This window comes from Psammomys obesus, unplaced genomic scaffold (genome assembly GCF_907164565.1).
Source record: "Psammomys obesus unplaced genomic scaffold, mPsaObe1.curated_primary_1811, whole genome shotgun sequence".
Lineage (NCBI taxonomy): Eukaryota > Metazoa > Chordata > Mammalia > Rodentia > Muridae > Psammomys > Psammomys obesus.
The window spans coordinates 12,100,972-12,122,687 of NW_026592510.1; the positions used below are offsets into that span (position 1 = coordinate 12,100,972).

The 21,716-nt window shown below is 44.4% G+C and overlaps 1 protein-coding gene across 2 annotated transcripts in view; it reads right to left on the reverse strand.

Annotated features, from left to right (window-relative positions):
* Dock8 (dedicator of cytokinesis 8) overlaps positions 1–21,716 on the reverse strand; it is a 160,335-nt gene that overhangs the window by 13,282 nt on the left and 125,337 nt on the right. For both annotated transcript variants that reach the window (XM_055613824.1, XM_055613823.1), the window contains exons 33-43: positions 19,615–19,711; positions 17,483–17,617; positions 16,521–16,673; positions 14,783–14,941; positions 13,775–13,875; positions 12,156–12,348; positions 7,479–7,622; positions 6,146–6,277; positions 5,594–5,728; positions 4,255–4,344; positions 537–773 (exon numbers count right to left, since the gene is read on the reverse strand). In XM_055613824.1, coding sequence (XP_055469799.1) covers positions 537–773; positions 4,255–4,344; positions 5,594–5,728; positions 6,146–6,277; positions 7,479–7,622; positions 12,156–12,348; positions 13,775–13,875; positions 14,783–14,941; positions 16,521–16,673; positions 17,483–17,617; positions 19,615–19,711 — 1,576 coding nt within the window. The remainder of the gene's footprint in view (positions 1–536; positions 774–4,254; positions 4,345–5,593; positions 5,729–6,145; positions 6,278–7,478; positions 7,623–12,155; positions 12,349–13,774; positions 13,876–14,782; positions 14,942–16,520; positions 16,674–17,482; positions 17,618–19,614; positions 19,712–21,716) is intronic.

Consider the following 21,716-nt stretch of genomic DNA (forward strand, 5'->3'; position numbering starts at 1 on the left):
CTGAATGGGATTCGTTGGCCCCATGAGAGTCAAAGAAGAGTTTCAGGATAGTATTTCATGGATGTCTGTGTGCAGGCTAGACAAATGCCTACCGCTAAGCTATATCTCCAGCCCTTGGTTTATTCAGACAGGATCTTGCTAAATAGTTTAGGTTGCCTTAGACTTGCTAGGCAACCCAGGATCTCTCAAACACAACATGCTCCTGCCTCAGCCTCTGGGATGTTGGGATTATAGCATGCACTCCCAGGTCTGGTGCAGGCTTGTTGGGTCTTATTATATAGTCCTGGTTGGCTTGGAACTTGTTATGTAGCTATGGCTGGCCTTGAACCCACGGCCATCCACCTGCCCCTGTCTCCTCAGTGCTGGGATTAAAGGCATGTGTCCCTGAGTCCAGCCCTTCTCCTCACTTTCTCCCCTTCCTTTCTTTTATTTCTTCAAGTTTCCCTTCTGCCTCATGAGGTAGAGCTGGTGTGTGGGTCTGGAAGATCACCCAGGCCCACATTTTCAGAGGTGGCCACTCTGTCAGGGTGCATTACCTCCTCTTTCTGGATGACGCGGATCCTGGTCTTGATGTAGGGGAAGGCGTGCATGGTGGTGAGCACTGTGTTCCTGCGATGTTGCTCATGCAGCTCTCCCCGAGGCCTCCCCTCCAGGGTGAAGGGGGTGGTGTACATGAACCTCCGAAGGTTGAAATTCTTCTCGAAGTAGGTCACCCTGTCTTTCATCTCATACTCATCAAAGTAAGGCTCCACAAAAGTGATCTGTATGTAGGCCTGGGGGAAGAGGTGAGGAGAAGGGAAGAGATGAGCCATTCGGCCAAAGAGATGCATGGCGCCTTGGAAGGGCATGCTGGGACAGAGCTCAACACTGCTTTCCAATCTGGAAAACCACCAATGCCACACTCCTCAGGCCACAATTCAGAATGCCGCACGCCAGGCAAAGAAAGGCCCTTGAGGCTGTGGAAAGGAACAGGCTTAGGGGAAGAATCAAGTCCACCTGCTGCCCCCTCTGGCACAGCAAAGTCATCACCCAACTGCTGTTGCAAGGAGGCAGCTCTCCCTTTGCTGAGTTTCCGTGATGAGGACCTGCTAGGATGTGCTTGCTAGGGTGGAGCAGCTGGAATGTTAAAATGAGCACCGGGAATGCAAAATGCACGGCTACTCTGTCAGCCAAAGCGCCCTATGCAGCCAAATGAGACCCACACAAGAAGCCTACGCCCACAGTACCCAAGTGTTTGTGTGGGTCTTAGACTGGCTGTACTTATCGCTGTCTTGATTCAGAGCAGCTGGGATCATCCGCACGAAGGAGGAGGGTAGGCCATGGAGGCCCTTTCCATGCCCATGCCCACTCCTCCTCCACTGCTTGCCAGTCCCCCCTCCCCCGCCCCAAGATTAAGTTGCAAACAGTTGCTGAGGGGGAGCAGTTTCCTTGGAGGGCCGCTGCCTGTAAACCGTGCAGAGGATTTCCTGGCGGTGGAGCTGACTGTTGAGTACCCATGCTCTGTAATAACAGTAACAAACTTGCTGATTCACCAGGTTAGACTTGGACAGGATCCTGTCTTTGATCTGTTGTTATCCTCTCTATATGAGGTGAACAGAAACAGACCCCTCAGGAAAGTCACATAATACTAAGAGACCTGAAAAGCAGTAATCAGCCCTAAGTGGGCCATGGTATAGAGCACTGGTTCTCAACCTGTGGGGCCTGACCCATGAGTGTGTGTGTGTGTGTGTGTGTGTGTTCGTTAGAATGGCCCTTTCACAGGGGTCGTGCCTCAGATCCTGCATATCAGATAGTTACATTATGACTCATAGTTACATTATTAAGTAGCAACATAAATAATTTTGTGCTTGTGCTCGGGGGACGCCACAACTGTATTAAAGGGTGGCAGCACTGGGAAAACTGAGAACCGCTGAGCTAGAGCAACACCGTTCAGAATAAACAACAAGAGGGCGCCCAGATGTCCCCACAGTGGAGAGAATAAGCAAAGTGTGGTACATCAACATGATGAATACACTACTCAGCAGGAAAAGGAAGGAACTATTTCAACGCGGTGAATCAGAGATGAGGTATGCTGAGACGCAAGCTTCAAAGGGTTGCATGTTTCCACAGATACACCCTCCAGAAAGGCCACGCTACACAGATTTGGAGAATACAGCTCAGCTTGGTGACCACCAGGGGCTGAGTGGAAGTAGAGAGTGGTGACAAAAGAGACTGGGAAAACGCTTCAGAGCGACAGGATGGTTTTGAACCTTGACTGTAGAGGCAGTGGTTATGTGCATGTATCAAAATGCATCAAACTACACACCAATGAATTACAGAGAGAGAGAGAGACAGCCAGACAGAGAGAGAGAGAGAAGAGAGAAAAAGGAGAGAGAGAGAGAGAGAGAGAGAGAGAGAGAGGGTCCTTATTAATAAAGAAGGGTTCTTTAAAAACACAAGGAAGAGGAATTAAAAGGAGCAGTGAATGCAGGCTGGGACACCCACCCAGAGAGGAAGAAGGGAGGGTTACTGACCTCACACTGTAAACCATGCTTTAGAATAATGAAATCTGGGTGTGATTCTGGGTTAGTATTCTTATTCCAAACTCACAACCTACCCTGGGAATTTTAAGATGGGAAAGGGCCTGGTGTTGGGAAGGTCACTCGGGCTGTGCTCAGATCACTGTGGGCACACAGCCAGTCCTATCTTCCAAGGACTCCAAACACTTCTGTTCAGGGCTTATCATGACTGCTTTCAAGCCTCTGCTGGGGAATGTCTCTCAAGTGAGTGTTCTGACAAATGTAGAAAAGCTTGTATTTGGCCAACTCCTCCCTATCGGGATCATCTTTCTGCAACTCAGGGACCCACATGGAGAGGGCACAGAACCTGCCCCTCCCCCTGACCGTGCACTCTGTGTATCCATTACTGTAAAGCCGCAGTCAGAACTGTGGTACTGCTCGCAGTCCCTGAGCTCATCCTGGTGAATTATCTAGGTGTCATGAGAACTCCCAAATGTGTAGCCAGCTAGAAGTGTGGGTGGTCTGAGAAGTGCGGGGGCCCCAACTGAGGCTCATGTTTGAAACAAGGGCAGTCTTGAACTTGTAAAGTCCCATGCTACATGGGAACTGTCAGCATCAGAACTGCACAGCGCCCTCAGCTCAGGGTGGGATGGAAGTGAGAAAACTGCAGCCTATGCTCCCCATCCTTCCTCATTACCACAGCAATCCTGCACGTGGACAGAAGGAATGCCTGCAGCCTAAAGAATGATGCCATTTCGTACTGTCAGGCAGACGCTGCTGTATTTTCACACTCACACTCACACACACACACAGAAATTGTGTGTGTTTGTATTTTCCACATGTGTGCATACATCCCTGGAGGCCAGAGTAAGGAGCTGGATACCACACATCTGGAGTTACAGACTATTGTAAGCCTCCTGATATGGGTACGGGGAACCAAACTTGGATCCTTTGGGAGAGCAGGAAGTGCTCTTAACTACTGAGAGGTGTCTCCAGGCCCCAGAAGTTGGGATTTTAAGATGTAATTTAACTAGAAAGTTTAAACATTTACAGAAATGCACTAAAGAGCCATAATGATTAAGAAGAATGTGGGTGGGAATCGGAACTCGTCAGAGTAGCGACTCTGCTGTTAGGATCATCTTGGAAAGTTGTTCAATTGTTCTAAGATTCAACTTTCTTATCTATAAAATAGAAACAGCCAAAGCTACTCCTAAGGGCTGTAGGAGGATGACAAGAAATGATTTAGATAAACATACAGCTGGTGTGTAGCCAGCCTGAGCTACATAGCAGGAACACGTCTCAAAAAATCTAAACGGGCTGAGGGAATGCCTCGGGGTCAATTACTTTCTGTGTAGGCATGAAAACCTGAGTTCAGGTCCCCTGCACCCACAAAAAAAGCCAAGTGTGGCTCTGCACTGCGAATGTGCATCCCCGGTGCAAGGGGTACTGGGGGGGTGTAGAGACAGGTAGATCCTTCTGCTTACTGGCCAAGCGGGAAACTGAGGCAGAAAAAATAAGGCACTCATGATGCTAACCTGTAGCTTCCACATGTGGGCATGTGTGGGAGAGCGCACCTGCATACATGAGCATACGCCCCACTCACTACTAACTAAACTAAACTAAACTAAACTAAACTAAACTAAACTAAACTAAACTAGGTTGCACTGGAAGGACTGGGAGAGTCCAGACCCACACTGTTATTTTGCACTTTCAGGGTAGAATCTGATGTCTGTTTTTTACTGTATTTTCTCCATACCTTGTTAGGATCCAACTTGGTTTTATCCACAGGAGCTGAGTCTTTTATCACTTCCACAAACTCTGCACCAAAACACTGGCCATAAAATCCCTAGGGAAGAGAGGTTCAGGATATAAGATTCATTTCGAAAGCATGCGATTCTTTGGAACAAGCACAAGGCAGGATTTGTTGATTATTGATGGTCCCTCTGAGCTAAGAAGCAAATTTAAGCACTTCCTGAGACAGAAATAAAAGTATAAGGAAGTTCAGCACACTCAAGTACTTATGCGTCCCCACAGTACAGATGCGTGATCTCAAATTCAGCCAACCTCATCTTATTCTGGAGGCAGCTCCATGGGTAGGGCGCTGTTTACTTCTTGCATTTTGTACCCTGGAAATTTGTAGGTTGCCAGGTTCCCCATAACATGGCAAGCTACATTGTGCAAGGAGACAAGAAACATGCTCCTAATTTTAAGCAGAGGACACAGAATTAGGGGGTTAAGAACCGGGGCCAATGGTTCGTTTTCCTTGTCATGCAGTGAATGACTTGGGCAAGCTGCCCACCCTGACTAGGCCATAGCCTCTCAGCGTTGAGTCCTCTTGCCTTATTTGGCAGGACTGAACAGTACAAGGAACAACCGGACAACACACGTTTTTAAGCTTTAAGTGGGGACATAGCCAAAGTGATAGCATGGCAGCATAAGCAGGGGGTTATTGGTTAGGAGTCAGCTCTTCACAGGCCCCTGGTGTCTCAGCCGGAGAGGACTCTTGGGTTTGTTCCTCTCAATTTCTGCTTGTGTTTTCCCGACTTTTCGCTATGCTGTTCCTTTGCTTTGTTCTTTGAGATACTGTTTTCTGTTTCTTAGTGTAGCTGCCAGGCTGGAGCTGGGGTTGGCTGTAGCTACTTTCAGTTGCTTTATATGTGAGTGGGATATGTTATTTGGAGATGACCCTCATTCTCCATTGGGGGGTGGAGAGAATGAGTCTGTAATTTGGTCAGATTGGTTCAAAATCGAGATGAAAACCTTCAGGTAAAAAAGCCAATGCCTGTTGGTACATACTGGTGATGTGTGGAAGGGGCTGTAAGTAAGCCTGGATGCTGACTGAATTTTATACAGTCTTGAAAATCACTAGTCAAGATTTAAATTTTAAGCTTTGTAAAACACACATAGCATTCAAGAGAAAAATGCTCAAATCTCATGGTATTCACAATCTTGCCTACTACCTTCATACTACAAATTCAAGGTAGAAAATTTTTACAGAGGTCAGCAATGAGCATTTTTTTAAAAAATATAAGTGACATATTCTCCCTTGTTTTTGGGGAATGTACAAGGTCAAGCATACAGTATCACTTTCTTACCTCTAGTCTGTGTGAGATCTCAGGAAGCTTTGTAATTGCAGGCTCCTTGTACACAAATTCCTGCTCATCCAAATCCCCAAATTTGGATCCATAGAAACCAACTCGGAAGTAAGTTCCAAACATCCTCTTGTGGTCCTGTCACAGGAGAAGAGAGTTCTCTTTAGCTGTGTTGCTGCCAGTGATCCTCTGGGCTAAGAGGACTGGTTATTGGGCTGCAAACCTTTCATTCCCACAGCTGACATTAAGAGAAACCTGGCTGGTAAGCAGATTTAGTATTCACATAACAAACCACAGAAACAATGACAAAAGAAATTCCACGAGAGACCTCTGGAGCTTCATTTAACTCAATTTGTAAAATTCTCACATTTCCTAGCTCTAAAGCAACCCAACCTGCCACACTGTACTGCCGGCCCTTCCTTGTCTGATGGAGAGTTACAGCAATGATGAGCTCAGGGGGAATCTGTAGCCAGGGAGATAGTGGTGCATCACTAGCGCAGGGCGACCTGACAGTAGGTAACAGAACCTGGATGGGCCAGGCTCACCCCCACCTACCTTACTGATGATGTTGTCAAAGGCCTTCTGCAGCTTGTCGTGAGTAGAGGTCAGCTTCCGGAAATCTCTATGTGCTTCCAGGATGGGGATGACCAGCTTATAGACTTCATTAACCGTCTCGTACAAGCCTCCCTGGGAAGGAGGAGACTATTTAATGCACTGGGAATTTCAGGAGAGGAACCGGACTTAATTATGCAAACAGCATAAGAGAGAGCGTCTCCGTGCTTTACGGGACCCATGCCTGTCTCCATCTTTGGAGACCAGGCACACTGCTAAGTGGTCCTATATGGAGATACTAACTACTGAGGCACCTGTCACAAACTGAAAACTGGGGAGGAGAGGGCACAGGCATTAAGGGGCTCGGAGACGTGGGCTTATGCCTTTTGAGCTTATCAGAGGTTCTCCTCTAGCCAAACGCAGAGCCTCAAGGGAGCTTATGGGATTCTAAACAATTGATTTTTTTAAGATTTCAGAAAATAAAGCTGTATGGGTGGTGTGTGTGCGTGTGTGTATATGTGTGTGTGACTATGGAAAACGTACAATGATATGTATATGGGAAAAATGTAGTTATCTAGTTTTGTAGCTAAAAATTAAAGAACTTTTTTTTTTTCCTGATCTTTAAAATAGAAAACAAAGATAGGAAAATAAAGTCAATGAATACAATAGTTTGAATACAAATAAAGTATAAGGTGGAGCTTTGGAGGCAAAGAGTAGAAAATAAAAATATAATATAGGGAGAAGAACAGAATGGGATCAGGTAAATAGAGTATTAAATTCACTTGGCTTCACTGGGTGGGAGGGGAGGACAATGTTAAATATGGAAATGCAGGAGTGGCTTGTCCCTTCAACCTTAACTGCAGTGGGCTTTCTATGCTTTTTCTCTTCCTAGGAGTCAGACCCAGATTGTGCTAAGGGATGGCTCCGTGGCTTTTGCTGTCCCATCTCTCTGAGCTGCACTGGTCTGTATGGTCTTGAAGATCAGTTTAGTATCAGAGGGAAGATGTCATGGATCCCATGAATACCGCAGTGGCTCCTCCCCTATTTAGTGAGAAAATGAGGGAGTGAGAATATGCCACAGTCATCTCTCATTGTGTAACCTGGGGCAAGCTGTCTCACCTCTCTGTGGCTTAAATGGAAATAACACCGTGAAACTGCTCCTGGCCAATGAGCACTCAGTGGAAATAAGAGTAACTCCACGATAAAAGGCTTTCTCTCCTCCCTTGGAGAGCCAATGCAGCTGTGGACATGGAAGTCATCGCTGGGCCTGGCCCCGCCCTGTCTTACATGGCCCTGTGAGTGGAGGAAGGGCCGTCTGAGCCCTTTAGGCACTGACCGTGCTGAAGAGCTCTGCAGCCTGCTCCAGGAGGCCCACCAGACCACTCTCGGTGAAGTACCGGCCAGAGCACACGCCATCCTCATCAGGAGACAAGGTATCGTCAGAGACTGCAGACTCCTCAAGTACATTGGAAGAGATATTCTGAAAGAGAACCCAATGTGAGTCCAGAGAATGGAGGACATGACAAATAAGAGATCACCAACCCCAGACAGATTGGAGGATAAAGATGCTACGCCCTACGACCTTCACCAGACCGTGGTTACAGTGAGTCTATGATTCCATCCACATGAGCCATTTATTTTGAAAGGTCACACTGAGCAAACTTGTCATCAAACTCCATAATTTTCAATCATAAAGGAACTTTTTAGAAAGGACTCTTTACTGTAACAACAGCTTAGCTGAAACAACCTCACTGTTAGTGAGATAACCCTAACGGACAAATAAAGAGAGTCTTAGATTTTTAAAAGGGCAAGTCTGGTGAGCAGAAAATGGATTCCTGTTTTGCCAGCTGCGTGAACCTTTGGCTTTGGGGAGATCTGATGAAGCATGCTGCTTGTGCTGTCTTGACCTTGGGCTAAATAACCATAATATTACATAGGAAAGTAATGATTGAGAGTGTCTTCTCAAGGCTGCTTTCATGGAGCTCGGAAGCTGCACTCTCCTTTTGTTTCTATGTGCTTTTCCTTTGTATAAACTCTGGACATGAGAGGCTCTTAACAGAAAATAGAATGTCTGGAGCTGAGTGGCTCCAATGGGAAACCCAGGGCACAAAGCTTCAGGAAGCACTCATGTTCAGGATCATGAAACTGCTGACTTGGGACTGGGTTGACGGTGACGGTGAGTTTCTCTTTACATTTTGTGTTACACATATCCTGCTTGCCTCATCCAAGCTCTGGTCTTGGCAGTGATGTTAGTACTTCTGATAGGCCAAGGGCCTTTCTTGGCTTACAGCTGTGGAGGGGTGCGTATGGCGTAGGAAGAAATGGGAAACCTCCGCTGTGCAGGAGCTGCACACAGGCCACTCCTTCCTACTGCACACAGCAGGCATAACTCAACAATAACCCTCTGTTCCCTGGAGTCCGATATACCTCAAAACCCTCAGCATAGTGCTCCAGCCAGCCGCTACCAACTGCTCAGATGCACTTCGTGAAATAAACGTTTTTCTGCCTTCTGACTTGGCTAACAAGATCAAGGGAATCACCTTTAGGAATCCATAAAGAGGCAGACCCCATGACCTATCCGTACATAGTTATTTTGGAACTATGAACACAAAATGGCTTTTCAAAGTCCTCTGTGACCAGTCTTTCCAATCTGGATTATTACAATGCACCAATAGAAGGGACAAGAAATACAGCTCAAAGAATCTAATCTTTGACACCAGTACTACTGGAGCTCTATGTGGATTTTCTACCTGTGCAGGAATAAGTATGAGCTGGGCAGCTCAGCAGCGGTAAGTCATAGGGAAAAAGATGCTGGGCTGACATTCCTGGCTTCAGAGCCAGGGAGGCAAAAGTAACAGCAGTATTTGAGCACACATTGTATCTGTTTGTGAGATCAGTATTGTTTGCACTCCAGGGATAGAATTCCAATGATCTCAGTGGCTTGGACCTCAGTGCCTTCCCAGTTATTTCTCCTGAATATTATCTCCACTTTACAAGTCTTTCCCAAAGGCTTAATTTATTGGAGTACAGTGAAATTAAAAACTAAAGCAGAATATTTAAGAAATCAGCAGTAGAGCCAGGCATGGTGGCCCAAGCCTAAAATCCCAGCACTTGGGAGGTAAAATTCACAGAGGCAGATGGATCCCTGTGAGTTCAAGACCAGTCAAAGAAAGAAAGAGGGTGAGAGAGGAATGAAGGAAGGGAGGGAAGAGAAAAAGCCATTAGCAGAGCATAACTGTTACTAACACTGAATTCCTTCATTCTTCTGTCACATAAAATATTCCCATTTCCTTTTAGAAAAACACTGGTAATGTTCAGTGTGACCTGTGACTTTGGCATAGATAAACAGACCATCCTACTACTTTGACCATTCTGATTGGCTCAGGGATAAACACATGACGTTACTGGTTCTGACCAGTAACATGCCCTGAGACTTTCTCTGCAACTTGTAGAAAGGAGAGATTTCTTGAATCTTAATCCAGCATCATTAGTGTAGAAATTCTTCCTATGAAGAATGACGCCCACTCCACAGAGGGCTAGGACAAGAGCTGGTGACAACACCTTGGTCGGATGAGTTTGGTTCCCTAGGCCTAGACTGGCAAGTACTACCGAGGGCTGATTTCCCCATAGAGGCTGATCAATTCCATGTCACCTTAGGTTAGTGTGGGCTTGGTTTCACTCACTTTCAAGCACCCATTTCCAAACTGACTTCGTAGGGTTCTTTGGAGAGAAATAAGAATTCTCCCATAGGCACCAGCATGGGAGAATGTATCCAGAAACATCTGGCTCTTCACGTTCTGCATGTTAAGAGGCCCTCACACTTCACAGTTCCTTCCACCTTCCTTCTCACAATCTCCATCGTTTCCCCGACCCCATCTGGGCCACACTACACAGGCTCACAGCATCTTTATAATTCTAATTCCTTTATAATTCTATTTATTATTAATTGTTATAAAACAAGGAATAGAACAGTTAGTTATAGGATATCTCTGGTTAGAATATAAAGTTCACGTGGACAGGATAAATGTACAGTGAATACTCTGTAAAAGAAGAAATGGATAGCTACACGTGGTGGCGCATGCCTTTAATTCCAGAACTTGAGTGGCATCAGGCAGGCAGATCTCTGTGAATTCGAGGCTATCCTGGGTTACCTATCAAACGCCAGGCTGGCCACGGCTACATCATGAGACCTTGTTTCAAATAGCAACAGCAACACTATCAAACAAACCGAACAAGAAGGAATGAATGAAGATACGTGAAAAGATAGATCTGTACACTCCCATGGAAGGATAATGTAGACTTCCCCAGGGATTCTGACATTTTATCTCACTTTGGCACCTGCCTATTAGAATAAGAAAGTCAACCAAAGTCTAAGTAAAATAAGGATAAAGTAAGGCTTATTAAACATAAAAGTAAAAATCTGATTAATTTTTAAGGCATTAAGTAGTAAATAAAATACAGCAAGTAGGAAAAGGCATAAAAGGTCTGTAAGAAATAGTGTAGTAGATGAAGAAAGAAAAGGGGATGACAGTTCAATAAAAAGGGACAAGTCTCGGTGTCTTGGAGGAGCTGGAGGGGCAGTCCTAGAACAGTGCAGTAACAGTAAGTGATTAAAATAAGCTGCTTAAATGAAGCAGATGTGCTTAAAACATTAAAAAAAACTTTCTTATTCACTTGGCTCAAAATCAGATGTAATACTTTTATGCTTCTAAATGAGAATTTAACTGGGCTTTTATAACAAGGATTTACAAATTGAGACTAAAATTTATCCGTTGAGAATGAAATTAAAGAGCAAATACTTTTGTTGCTGAGGACTGTAAGAAAGGAGACAGCAATGACCTGAGAGAAAGCCCAGGTTGCAGATGAACAGGCTTCTAGAAACCAGAAGCTCTGGGCTCCACCAGCTATAGTTTCAGTGTCTTTCTCTCTAAGCCTGGGAAAGCTACTGAGAATCGTCTTTTCTTTCCCCTTTACAAAGCATCACAAAAGTATGTTGAAGAACAATAATGAGAACAAAGCCTTTCATACAATCAGCCAGGGAAGGTCAAACAAGAACAATACAAACGAGACTTAGACATGGACCCACGCCTGCAGTCTGGTGTCCGTAGCTGCAGGTATGGTCATCTCTACAGACTATATCTCTTTAAGAGAAGCTACTCATAACACTTTCTGTTGGGGGCTTTCTGCCCTCTAAATAGCACATTAAACCACAGAGTAACAGCAATCCATTAGGTGGTCCGCCTAAGCTTTCAGATCTGGTACAATTTGCCCTTGTTGGGTAACTTTCGGGTTAGCCTCAGAAAGCATCCATTCAGCCATTTCTTTCCCATCTCAGGTCAATTTGATTCTTTTTTTTTTTTTTTTTTTTTTTTTTTTTCCGAGACAGGATGTCTTGGAGCTCACTCTGTAGACCAGGCTGGCCTCGAACTCACAGAGATCCATCCACCTCTGCTGGAATTACAGGCGTGCACCACCATCGCCTGGCTAATTTGATTCTTTCTTAATTTTGGACAAGAGTGGAATCCCACAAACTCGGGGAACAGAATCGAGGGACTGGACTGTGAGGTAGTCATTATGCCAGTGCTCCCTCCTTGCCAGTACATAAGCCAAATACAAACGCTTCAGAAAGAGTTTAAATGATCTTTAAAAATTGCTGTCTTGTTTCTATGAAATGGAAGTAACACTATCTTCCTTATCTACCTGCTTCACAGGCTTATGGGGATGGTCAAATCTCTAAAAGGTCTGAGTATCTCCCACAGCTCCTGTTACTCTAAGTATCATTTCTGTAATGAATATGTTTGAAAAGACGGTGAAGCCATTAGACAAGGCAGTGATAACACTTTAACACAGGAGTTTTCAACTGTGGCAACCAGATATATTAATGGAGGGAACAGCCTTGGTTTCTCCCTTTGTAAGGTCCAGAAACACCTCAGGTGACTGTGGCAGTGCCCATCAGGTGGAAGCCCTTGCTCCCGGCTGGGTGCTGATCTAACGAAAGCGGCACCTGTCCCACCTGAAAGCTGACGCTGCCCACGGGCAGGTAGCTGTGGTCCTCCAGCATGCTCAGGTACTCCGCCACCAAGGCAGCTGCATGTACCAGGCACATGGCAGCCTCTGTGAAGCACTTCTTCTTGGTGTGTTTCTCTGCCATGTTCTGGAGCCAGGTCAGCCGCAGGTCAGGAGATGCCTGGTAGCTCTTGGCAATTCTGAAGACAGAGTGAGAAAGTTTCATGTGTAACCTTGCAATGGCACCACTCTTACACGAAAGGCACTTTGATTTTCTTCTTCTTCCTTCTTTTTCTTTCTTTCTTTTTTTTTTTTTTTTTTTTAAGATTTATTTATTTATTATGTATCTGGTGTTCTGCCTGCATGTATGCCTGTGTGCCAGAAGAGGGCACCAGATCCCATTATCGATGGTTGTGAGCCACTATGTGGTCGCTGGGAATTGAACTTAGGACCTCTGGAAAAGCAACCAGTATTCTTAACCTCTGAGCCATCTCTCCAGGATCTCCCCACCCCTTTTTGGTAAGCTTTATTCCCCCCATAATATTTTTATTTACAGTTTCAGAAAATAAGAGAAAAGGTAAACATTTCATTCAATCCTAGGTGAGTAGGGAGTGCCGGATGCTGAGAAAGAACACTTAGAAGTCCTCTGATAAAATGATGTTCATTTTCATGGAACTCAAGAAATTTCCTTTCTTTTATCTCAAAGTTATAAATGAGGACGAAGTACTATCCCTCTTATGACAGATCAAAGTACTTTTACTTTTGTAAGGAATTTCTCCCAAAACTACTAGACAAAGGGATTAAGGTACACAGTGACTTCTAAGGTAAAAAGGTCTGTGGTTATGAATCCTATTGCAACACAAGCATGTGGGAATCAATTCATATAACAGCCAGTGATTCTTTTCTCTCATCCTAGACAGTAGATAATATTTAAAATAAACATTGAATTTTAAGTGAAGGAGATCTTTCTGAAAAATTATGAATGAACCAACTCCAGTTTTCCATTAGTGTTCATGTATTTTTGCATGTTACCCCCAAACTGTTATACCCATGTTAGCTATGATAATGACATCAGAAAGTGCTCCTCTAGGGCTTTAGAGATGGTATAGTGGTCAAGAGCACTCATTGTTCTTCTGGAGGACCGGGGCTGGATTCCCATCACCCACATGGTGGCTCATAACCATTTATAACTCCAGCCCCAGGAGATTTGATGCCCACTCCTGGCCTCCATGGGCCCCAGATATGCACATGGTGCATATGCCAACAAAATATCCATAGAAATAAAATAAAAATGAAACCCCATTGAGACAAATAACCAGACTTAACAAATATGCCTTTCCTTTCCTTTTCCTTCCTTTTTTCCTTCTTTCCTTCCTTCCTTCCTTCCTTCCTTCCTTCCTTCCTTCCTTCCTCCCTCCCTCCCTCCCTCCCTCCCTCCCTTCCTTCCTTTTAATCAAGACAGGGTTTCTCTGTGTAGCCTTGGCTGTCCTAGAATTTGCTCTGTAGACCAGTGTAACCTTGAACTCACACAGCTCCACTTGCCTCTGCCTCCTGAGTGCTGGGATTAAAGGTGTGCACCACCATGCCCAATAACATTGCCCTTTCTATCTACCTGGGAGAGTTTACCTGTACATGAGGTCCATGAGCATCTCTGGGTCTTCCTGGAATTCCCTCATTTTCACTGTATCATATAAAATGCTGTTTAGATTGCAGAGAAGTTCCTCCACCTGCACAAAAAAGAAAACTGTGAACAGTGACGTGCAGGGTAAGGCTTTGCTTAGACAGAGGCAGGGATCCAAGGTGGAGGGAATTCAAAACAGTCTTCTGGGCATTTTCATCTGTGTATCCCAAGGCCTGCAGCTGATATGGTCCTGGGACCCATGAAGCAGCGTAGCATCTTTCTCCCTCTCAGCACCTTGAGCTTAAACTTGGTACTTTAGTGCTCTGTGTGATCAGGTTGTGAGAACCTACCACAGAGTAGGCTAGGGGCTGGAGTTAAAGGCAGACAGGCCGCATCTCCCTTGAGCACTGCAACAGGGCAGAAGTGTAACTGTCCACCCTGTCTTTTTAGTCCTAATCTTGTTTACAAGCTCTTCTTAATTGGGACCTTCCTTGTCTGTCTTACACACAAACCATTTTCATCCATGCTCATTACTTTCCTCTTCCCAAATTCTACCCTTAGGAATTTGACTCCTCTCCACTCCTATATTTCCAGACCACTATTTCTTCTTTAATCACCCCTTGCTCTGCCTATCTATCTATCTATCTATCTATCTATCTATCTATCTATCTATCCATCCATCCATCCTTTTTGGAGTGGTACATCTAACCCTGTACTTCCTTTCTGAAGTCTTATACAGTATTTGTCACTACTTTTCTTGGGTAGGCTCTTACTGTTTTGGGACTATGCGCTCCAAATAGACTCCTGACATCTTGAAGTTGAGGACAATGGTGTATGTATTGTATTTCTTAAGCACCGAGAACATGCAAATACAGGACAGGTTATAAATATCTGCAAATCACAGGTATAATATATATATATATATAATCTTATATGCAAAACCACAAATGTGTATCCTTATTACTGGTTAATCTTAAACTCATGCAGAAGACAAGGTATGTTCCTGGGTCTACCTGCATGGGAAAAGGAGTTGTCTGCATAGCCATGTCCTCTTCTGAATAGGCCAGAATTGTCCTCAAGGACCTTCTCAGGTGCTCTTCGTTGAAGTCTGGTGCTTTGCCTACCAAGGATGCCAGTGCCATGGTTACCTGCATCTTTACTCTTGCAAAATTCTGCATCAGAAAAGATTAAGCAAACAAGAGACAGTCAGCAAGTAATTAATGGGAAGCTCCAGGGCTAGACACAAACAGCTCTCCCAGTGTTTCTTTCATTCCAGTCTTCCCCTCCTCCTCCCGCTCCCCCGTTCATTCCAGTCTTAAGCATTTCCTTTTCTCTCAATAAATTCTGAGCTACACTCTGCACAATATTCACATTACTGTTGAAGAGGCTTGGATGGATCGTATGCTCCCATAAATCTGTCAAGCTCCCTTTAAATTTTCATTGTGTTTGCGCTGCCGCCATGCTGCAAGACTGAAATATTATTATAAAGTTGGTCACAGGATATATGCTTTGGTGCCAAGAGTCTCTTCTTAGAAACTTCCGAGGCGGCACTTTGTTGTTGTTGTTTGTTTGCTTGCTTTTTGAGCCAGGGTTTCACTGTGTAACTGGCTGTCCTGGAACTAGCTCTGTAGACCAGGCTGGGCTTGAGGCAGCACTTTTGAGATTTTTGGATTTGAAGTAAGCAGTAGCTTTTTGCATCTTCTTTTCTGCCAGGACTGTGGAAAAGCACAGCCACCCAAGGGAGCATGTCCTATAGGCTTTTAAATGTCCTACACTTCTCCCTAACATATCATGAGGACCAGGGCCAGGGGTATAACTCAGTAGTAAAGTAAGCTGTTAGCATTGAGGGGTCAATGTTAATCAGTTAAAAAATAAGACAAAAGCAAAACAAAACCCCAAGGAGCCCCCATTTCTTCTCTAGGCCCATTTATCTGATCCCCACTCCGTCTGCAAATTTTTTTCTGAGGTTAAAGATCTTCTTTTACAGAGTTTAGTATAAAACATAATCTCTCTGTGTGTCTCTGTCTCTCTGTCTGACTCTCTGTCTCTTTCTCATTTCTAAGAGAGGGTTTCTCTGGGTAGCCCTGGCTATCCTGGAACTTACTCTGTAGACCACACTGGTCTCAAACTCAGAGATCTGAGTGCTAGGATTAAGTCTGCACCCAGCTTTACAACATTTTTAAAAAGATGCTGACATGACAACAAACAACCCCCCAGCATACATTCTTAAATATACACAGACTAAAGCAAAGGTTTGCTATGAAATAGCTGTTTCACTTAAAATTCAGGTCCAAGCCACGCCTGATGGTGCACACCTTTAATCCCAGCACTTGGGGGGCAGAGGCAGACAGATCTCTGTGAGTTTCAGGTCAGCCTGGTCTATACAGTGAGCTCCAGGAAGCCAGAGGTACAGATCCTTTCTCACCCCAGGTCTAGATGACAACAATAATAATTTACTCTTCTTATCCACACATTCTCTTGGTACCATTGAGAACTGGTACTGATTTAGACTTTAGAAGAGGTTACACTTTTCTGAATCTCGAACCTGGCCCTGTGTCTGTCCTGTCACAGACAGAAGCACCGCGCCCTGTGGTCCTGCCTCCACTCTCAAATGCTGTGCCTATCTGCAGACTCCCTGGTGTCTTCCTCACAGGGCAGAAGTGAAAGCTACACTGCAAAGCTCCCCTCTACCTCTGCCTTGCATTCATGTTCCCTCCTGATTTCTGGGCCACCCTGCTAGCCTGTGCTTACACTGGTGGCTCCGAAACTGAACCGCATGAGGAGGTAGAGGGTGGCGCAGGCTTGGCTCCTTGTGACGTCCATGCTGCTGCTGCAGTGATGTAGCACTCGCTGACACAGGTCGGCACACTGCTCCATCTCCTCCTCGAACAGCAGATCTCCAAACTGGAAGAGGCACAGGGGGCTATTAGGCATCATTGGACACTCTCCCAAGCTCTCTGTCTGTCTGCTACAACATGCAAATGTCTGTTTGGACAAGCAGAGAGCCTGAAGGGTTAATGTAGTGCTCCATAAACAAAACGGGCTACATGTGTCAGACAATGGAGATAAGTGATGACGTCCACTTAATTGTGAGTCAATAGCTGAGGTAAGGGCTATGTCATTAACTTCATTGTTAGCCAGGTTGCGCTCGCTGGTGAATGAGTCACAGTGCTGAAGGACTTATTTGTGTCTCATGGGTTCCTTGGGAAATATTGGTGACTAAGAAAGAGAAAAGTATTATAACAGTGGGCTGCAGACTTCCACTTTGTAAATTCACAAGACCCTATGTAGAAGGCACCCACTATGATTTCCCACAAAGAAGAAAAATAATCTTAACAGAGTACTAAGCAGAAATACTTCCCAGGCATCTGCCAGCATCTTAGTATGATCATTTTTTTTTTTTTTTGTCACCTTTACTAATGAGAATCAGGCACAGGACTGAATCTCACTGTTTAAGGTATTAATGAAAGAAGAGAAACTGTAGTGTCTCGATTGATTTTTGCTCTCATGTCACAGGCTTTCAGTGAGTGGCCATTTGAAGTTTCTATAGTTAGGTCCATATTTCAAGTATCAGAGCCACTGTTTGGCTTCCCCACCATGAGTTCTTGAGAATCGCTGTGTCTACTTTCTTAGGGAGAAGACTCTTACTTCATGCTGTCCGACAAGAATCACACTCTTAATTAAAAGTGAGAAAACAAGCATCCCGTGTTTACCTTGGCAATGAGGGCTCGGAGAGTTGCAAAACAGTGAGTCAGGTAGGTGGTGCTCTGATCACAGCTCAGGGAATTCACCAGGACTCGAAGGACACCTCCCAGCAGGCTGTCTTTACAGTCCAGGGCGGAGCTTGCCTGGGGGTGAAGAACAGCATCACTGAACAAGGCTGAGGGCAGGAGAGGCTACTGCTGACTATCTTGGAGAACTGCTATGCCTTCTTCTCCGCTGGAAGTTCTAAGGGTTCGGTGAGCCGCTATGTACATCATTCATTAACAATCAGGAGCACCTAAACCCTCTCTCCCAATGACCTTTTCTCAAAACTAGAGATTTGTTCTCAATTTGGGATATTAAACCAGTTTTATGGTTCATCTGCCTCCAGCCTGGGTCATGGCTTTTGAAATAGTCTTTCTTTGTAAGCATGATTTTCTGCCGGTGTTTCAAAGATGACTTTGAGCTTCAAGTGCAAAGGGCTTCTTGGTGGCAGCCATGTCTTCTAAATTGGCAGCCTATTTATTGGCTACAGAAGGGCTAACAAGAAGAATAATAAAAAGCATTTTCTATATTTCAACTTTCTTAGGAAACTACAAATAATTTTGAGGCTTGGTACCAGGTACACTGCTCTCAGAAATACCTTGTACAAAGATACCATCAATGTGAGGCTAAACATTTAGGGTACCAAGGTTAAGAAACTTTCAAAAGATATTTGAGTCATCCTTGGATGCTCAGGTTCCTCCTGTAAAAAGGGGTGGTATTTGCATGTAAAATACAATGCTCTCATGTACTTCAAGTCATTCCCAGCTTATTTTGGTACCTAATACAACATAGAAACGCCATTCCCACAGCTGTTATTCTGTGTTGTTTAGGGAACAATGATGGAAAAATAAGAAGTATGCACAAGTTCAGTGTGGATGTATTTTTATTCCTAAATATTTTCCATCAGTGGTTTCTGGGTTAAGTCTGAGGATGTGAACTATAGCAAATGGAGGGCTGACTATTACTTTCCTATAGCAGCGATAGCAAATTCAAATGACTGTCCTTCAGCAATATGAGTCCAAAAGAGACACCATTTGTCATACTTAGCACTTTTTTTTTTTAACCTGTTGCAACCAATAAGTTAGAGTAGAAATAAAAACCCATTAAGGGAAAATTTCTGGTTAAGAGAATATTATCTCTGGTTGTATGAAGGCCTGACATTCTAGCTGAGATTGTAAATCACTTGGCCAAGAGATCACCCATTGGGTGGTAGGCTCAACTTAAGCAGTGCTAAAGAGATGGGCAGAATAATTAGTCCTTTAATGAAATAGTGTGCTTTTCCTTCCTCAAATCCCCACCATGACCACAATGGCTTATTGGGTCAAAGTCACAAAGCTTTGTACATCTGTCTGCTTTTCTAATTTATTCAGAAAAGTGTAACTTCTCATTTTTCTCTTTCTCTCTTTTCTGGTCATATTTTCCCCTAACACTTTGGGGTTTGCCAGCGTTCTGGGCTCCCTGCCATGTGACTGCTTATCTGTCATGTGCCTAACCTCTATGCTAGCTTAGATGGAATAGCTTTTCCTTTTCTCCTTCATGTTCCTCCTCTGAGCAGCAGCTGTGATTTGCAGCTTGTCAGCGTTAGAGATTTTTCTTAAAAATGCTAATAAAATTGTCCTTCAGTTTTTACCTGAATTCACCCTTAAGTTCTTTTATTATGAAGACTAAAAACCCCAAGAGGGGGATCCCAATTTTCCTTATGCCATCAGCAACTCCTATCCTAGCTAGTGCATTTTCCAATTGGAACTCACCTACCAGGAGAAATTGAGTTACCATGCTGTTGCAGGTGCCCCACTACATGCCCTCTGTCTCCCTTATAAATCTAGCATATACTTGGGCCAAGTTAACTTTGAGGATCAGCTCCTCCAACACCTAACTCTTTCCAAGGGAGTAGCAAGTCAGAGAACCCAGAGGATGTCTGGCATCTCTGGAATCTGCAAGGTAGGCACTTCCATAAATTCCAAACACCCCCTCTTTAGTTTTATAAAGGCATCTGCAATCATGTTCACATCTTTCTCAATTTTCAGTGAAGAATTCCCTTTCCCATTCCAAGAAATGCATCCATGAGCTGGCTAGATGGGGTGTGTTTTGTGCTCACCTGGATGATGTTTTCCAGCATATCCAGTATGATTAAATTAGCTTCTGTAGCCAGATTGCCGCTGATCAAGGCTTCTTGATCTAACTCTGCCTTTGTTCTGAGAAACAAAAAGGAGTCATAAATTAAAGCACAGTCTGGCCTGGCTGGGTTCCATCGATGACAACCAATGCACCAAGTCACAAAGGATTCTTCAGAACAGTCAACCATGAATTAGCACAGAGTGGCTGGCCTCAACGTGACCAAGGACTGCAGGTGTTCCCTGAGACTCATGTCTGATTGGGAAGATGGTCTAGTGAAGTCTCCAGGTTATCTGTATCCCTGTGGTTATTAATAATGATGGCAATTATAAAAATAACAAAATGGGTAGAGAGGTTAATTATTGGTTGCTACTAACAATTAGGTGAGCCTATCAGATAGCTGCTTAAAGTCTCGGGGCTTAGTCTGGATCTGAATGGGTGCCTGTGGGGGGCAGAAGGGGCAGGAGGGGGAGCTGCAACATGCTGGAGAGACAGGACATGACTTGAACTTGGTGAACGCTGGGAAACAGTGATGCTACTATGGAAGGGGAGATTCAGTTCTTTACTACTCAAAGTCTACCTGAGAAGAGGAGGCTGCTTAGCTAAGAGTGAGATGGCTGTCCTTCTCCACTGGGAAGCAAGGCTCACATTCCATGGGGCCGGGCAGCAAACATTCTGCTCTATGTTGTTGGACTGGATACTACCCGGTAGGAAATGGAAATCACCAAAAAGAGAGTATTTCTCTTAGGTTCAATTTTAAGGAGCTGGTGCATTCTGTGTTCTAACCCATCCATCCTCATGAAACAAATGAAGCTGGGAAGGGAGAGAGTGGTCTTCTCTTCCACAGCTTTGCTTTCGATGGCTCAGTTATGCATAGCTAACAAGAATCTGAGGCCCTGTGGTGAGATACTGAAGAACAGCCTCCCGAAATAAGCACTTCATTGGCTCTACACCGGTGCAGTTCTGGGTGCATGCTGTCCTAGTCCATCCTGTCAGGCGGAGCTCTGCTTTGCCCAGCGTATCCACGCTGTATCTGCTACCTCCGTGCTAGTTGTTGTCTTAGTTACCAGACTGACTGACAGTATCATAGACAAGTACATAAGGGTTTGGAACCATTCACAGCTTTGGGTATCCGCTGGAGTGTGTTGCCTGTAGATAAAAGGGTATCACTATAATTTGTTTTAACATCGATATTTAGTTTTAAGAAGAAGTACGAAAGACCGACTTTCCCAATATGCCCCAGTGACTAAGGTATTACCAGAGACGCTGGAGCATTATGTTGTTCAAACGTCTTAGAGCAGGATTACCCACACAGCTGTTTTCCTTTTTCCTTATCCAACAACAGTTGTTTATGTAACACTGAGCGCTCAGAAAGGTGTTTTTAACGAATTTCACACTTAGGAAAGATTCTTTAGTCCTAATTGTTTTACAACCCTTCCTATCATTCTCCAAATGACAATCGATGTATAAGAAAAGTGGAATATATAAGTTTTAAAAATTAATTTACCAAGTTTTAAAAATTAATGAAACATAATTAATTATGTTTAAATTTACAGCAACAGGGCTGGCCATGATGGTGTAAGCCTTTACTCCCAGCATATAGGAGGTAGGAGCAAGTAGATCTCTGTGAGGTTGAAGCCAGCCTGGTTTACATACAGAGTTCTGGAGCCAGCCAGACTACCTAATGAAGCCCTGTCTCAAAACCACAAGAGCAAACCCCTGACTCCCCCACCTCACCCCCACAAAACACACTTTGACCAACACTGTCCAGTAGAAATGTGCTAGGGGCCCACATGCATTATTATTTTATGATAGCCACACACACAAAAGATAAAATGAAATTGATGACATTATTTTTTCCTTTCCTTTTTTTCCCTTTTCCTTTCCTTTCCCCTTTCCTTTCCTTTCCTTTCTTCTCTCCTCTCCTCCCCTCCCCTCCTTTCCTTCCTTTTTCCTTTCCTTTCCTTTCCCCTTTTCCTTTCCTTTTTCCTTTCCTTTCCTTTCTCCTTTCCTTTCCTTTCCTTTCCTTTCTCCTCTCCTCTCCTCTCCTCTCCTCTCCTCTCCTCTCCTCTCCTCTCCTCTCCT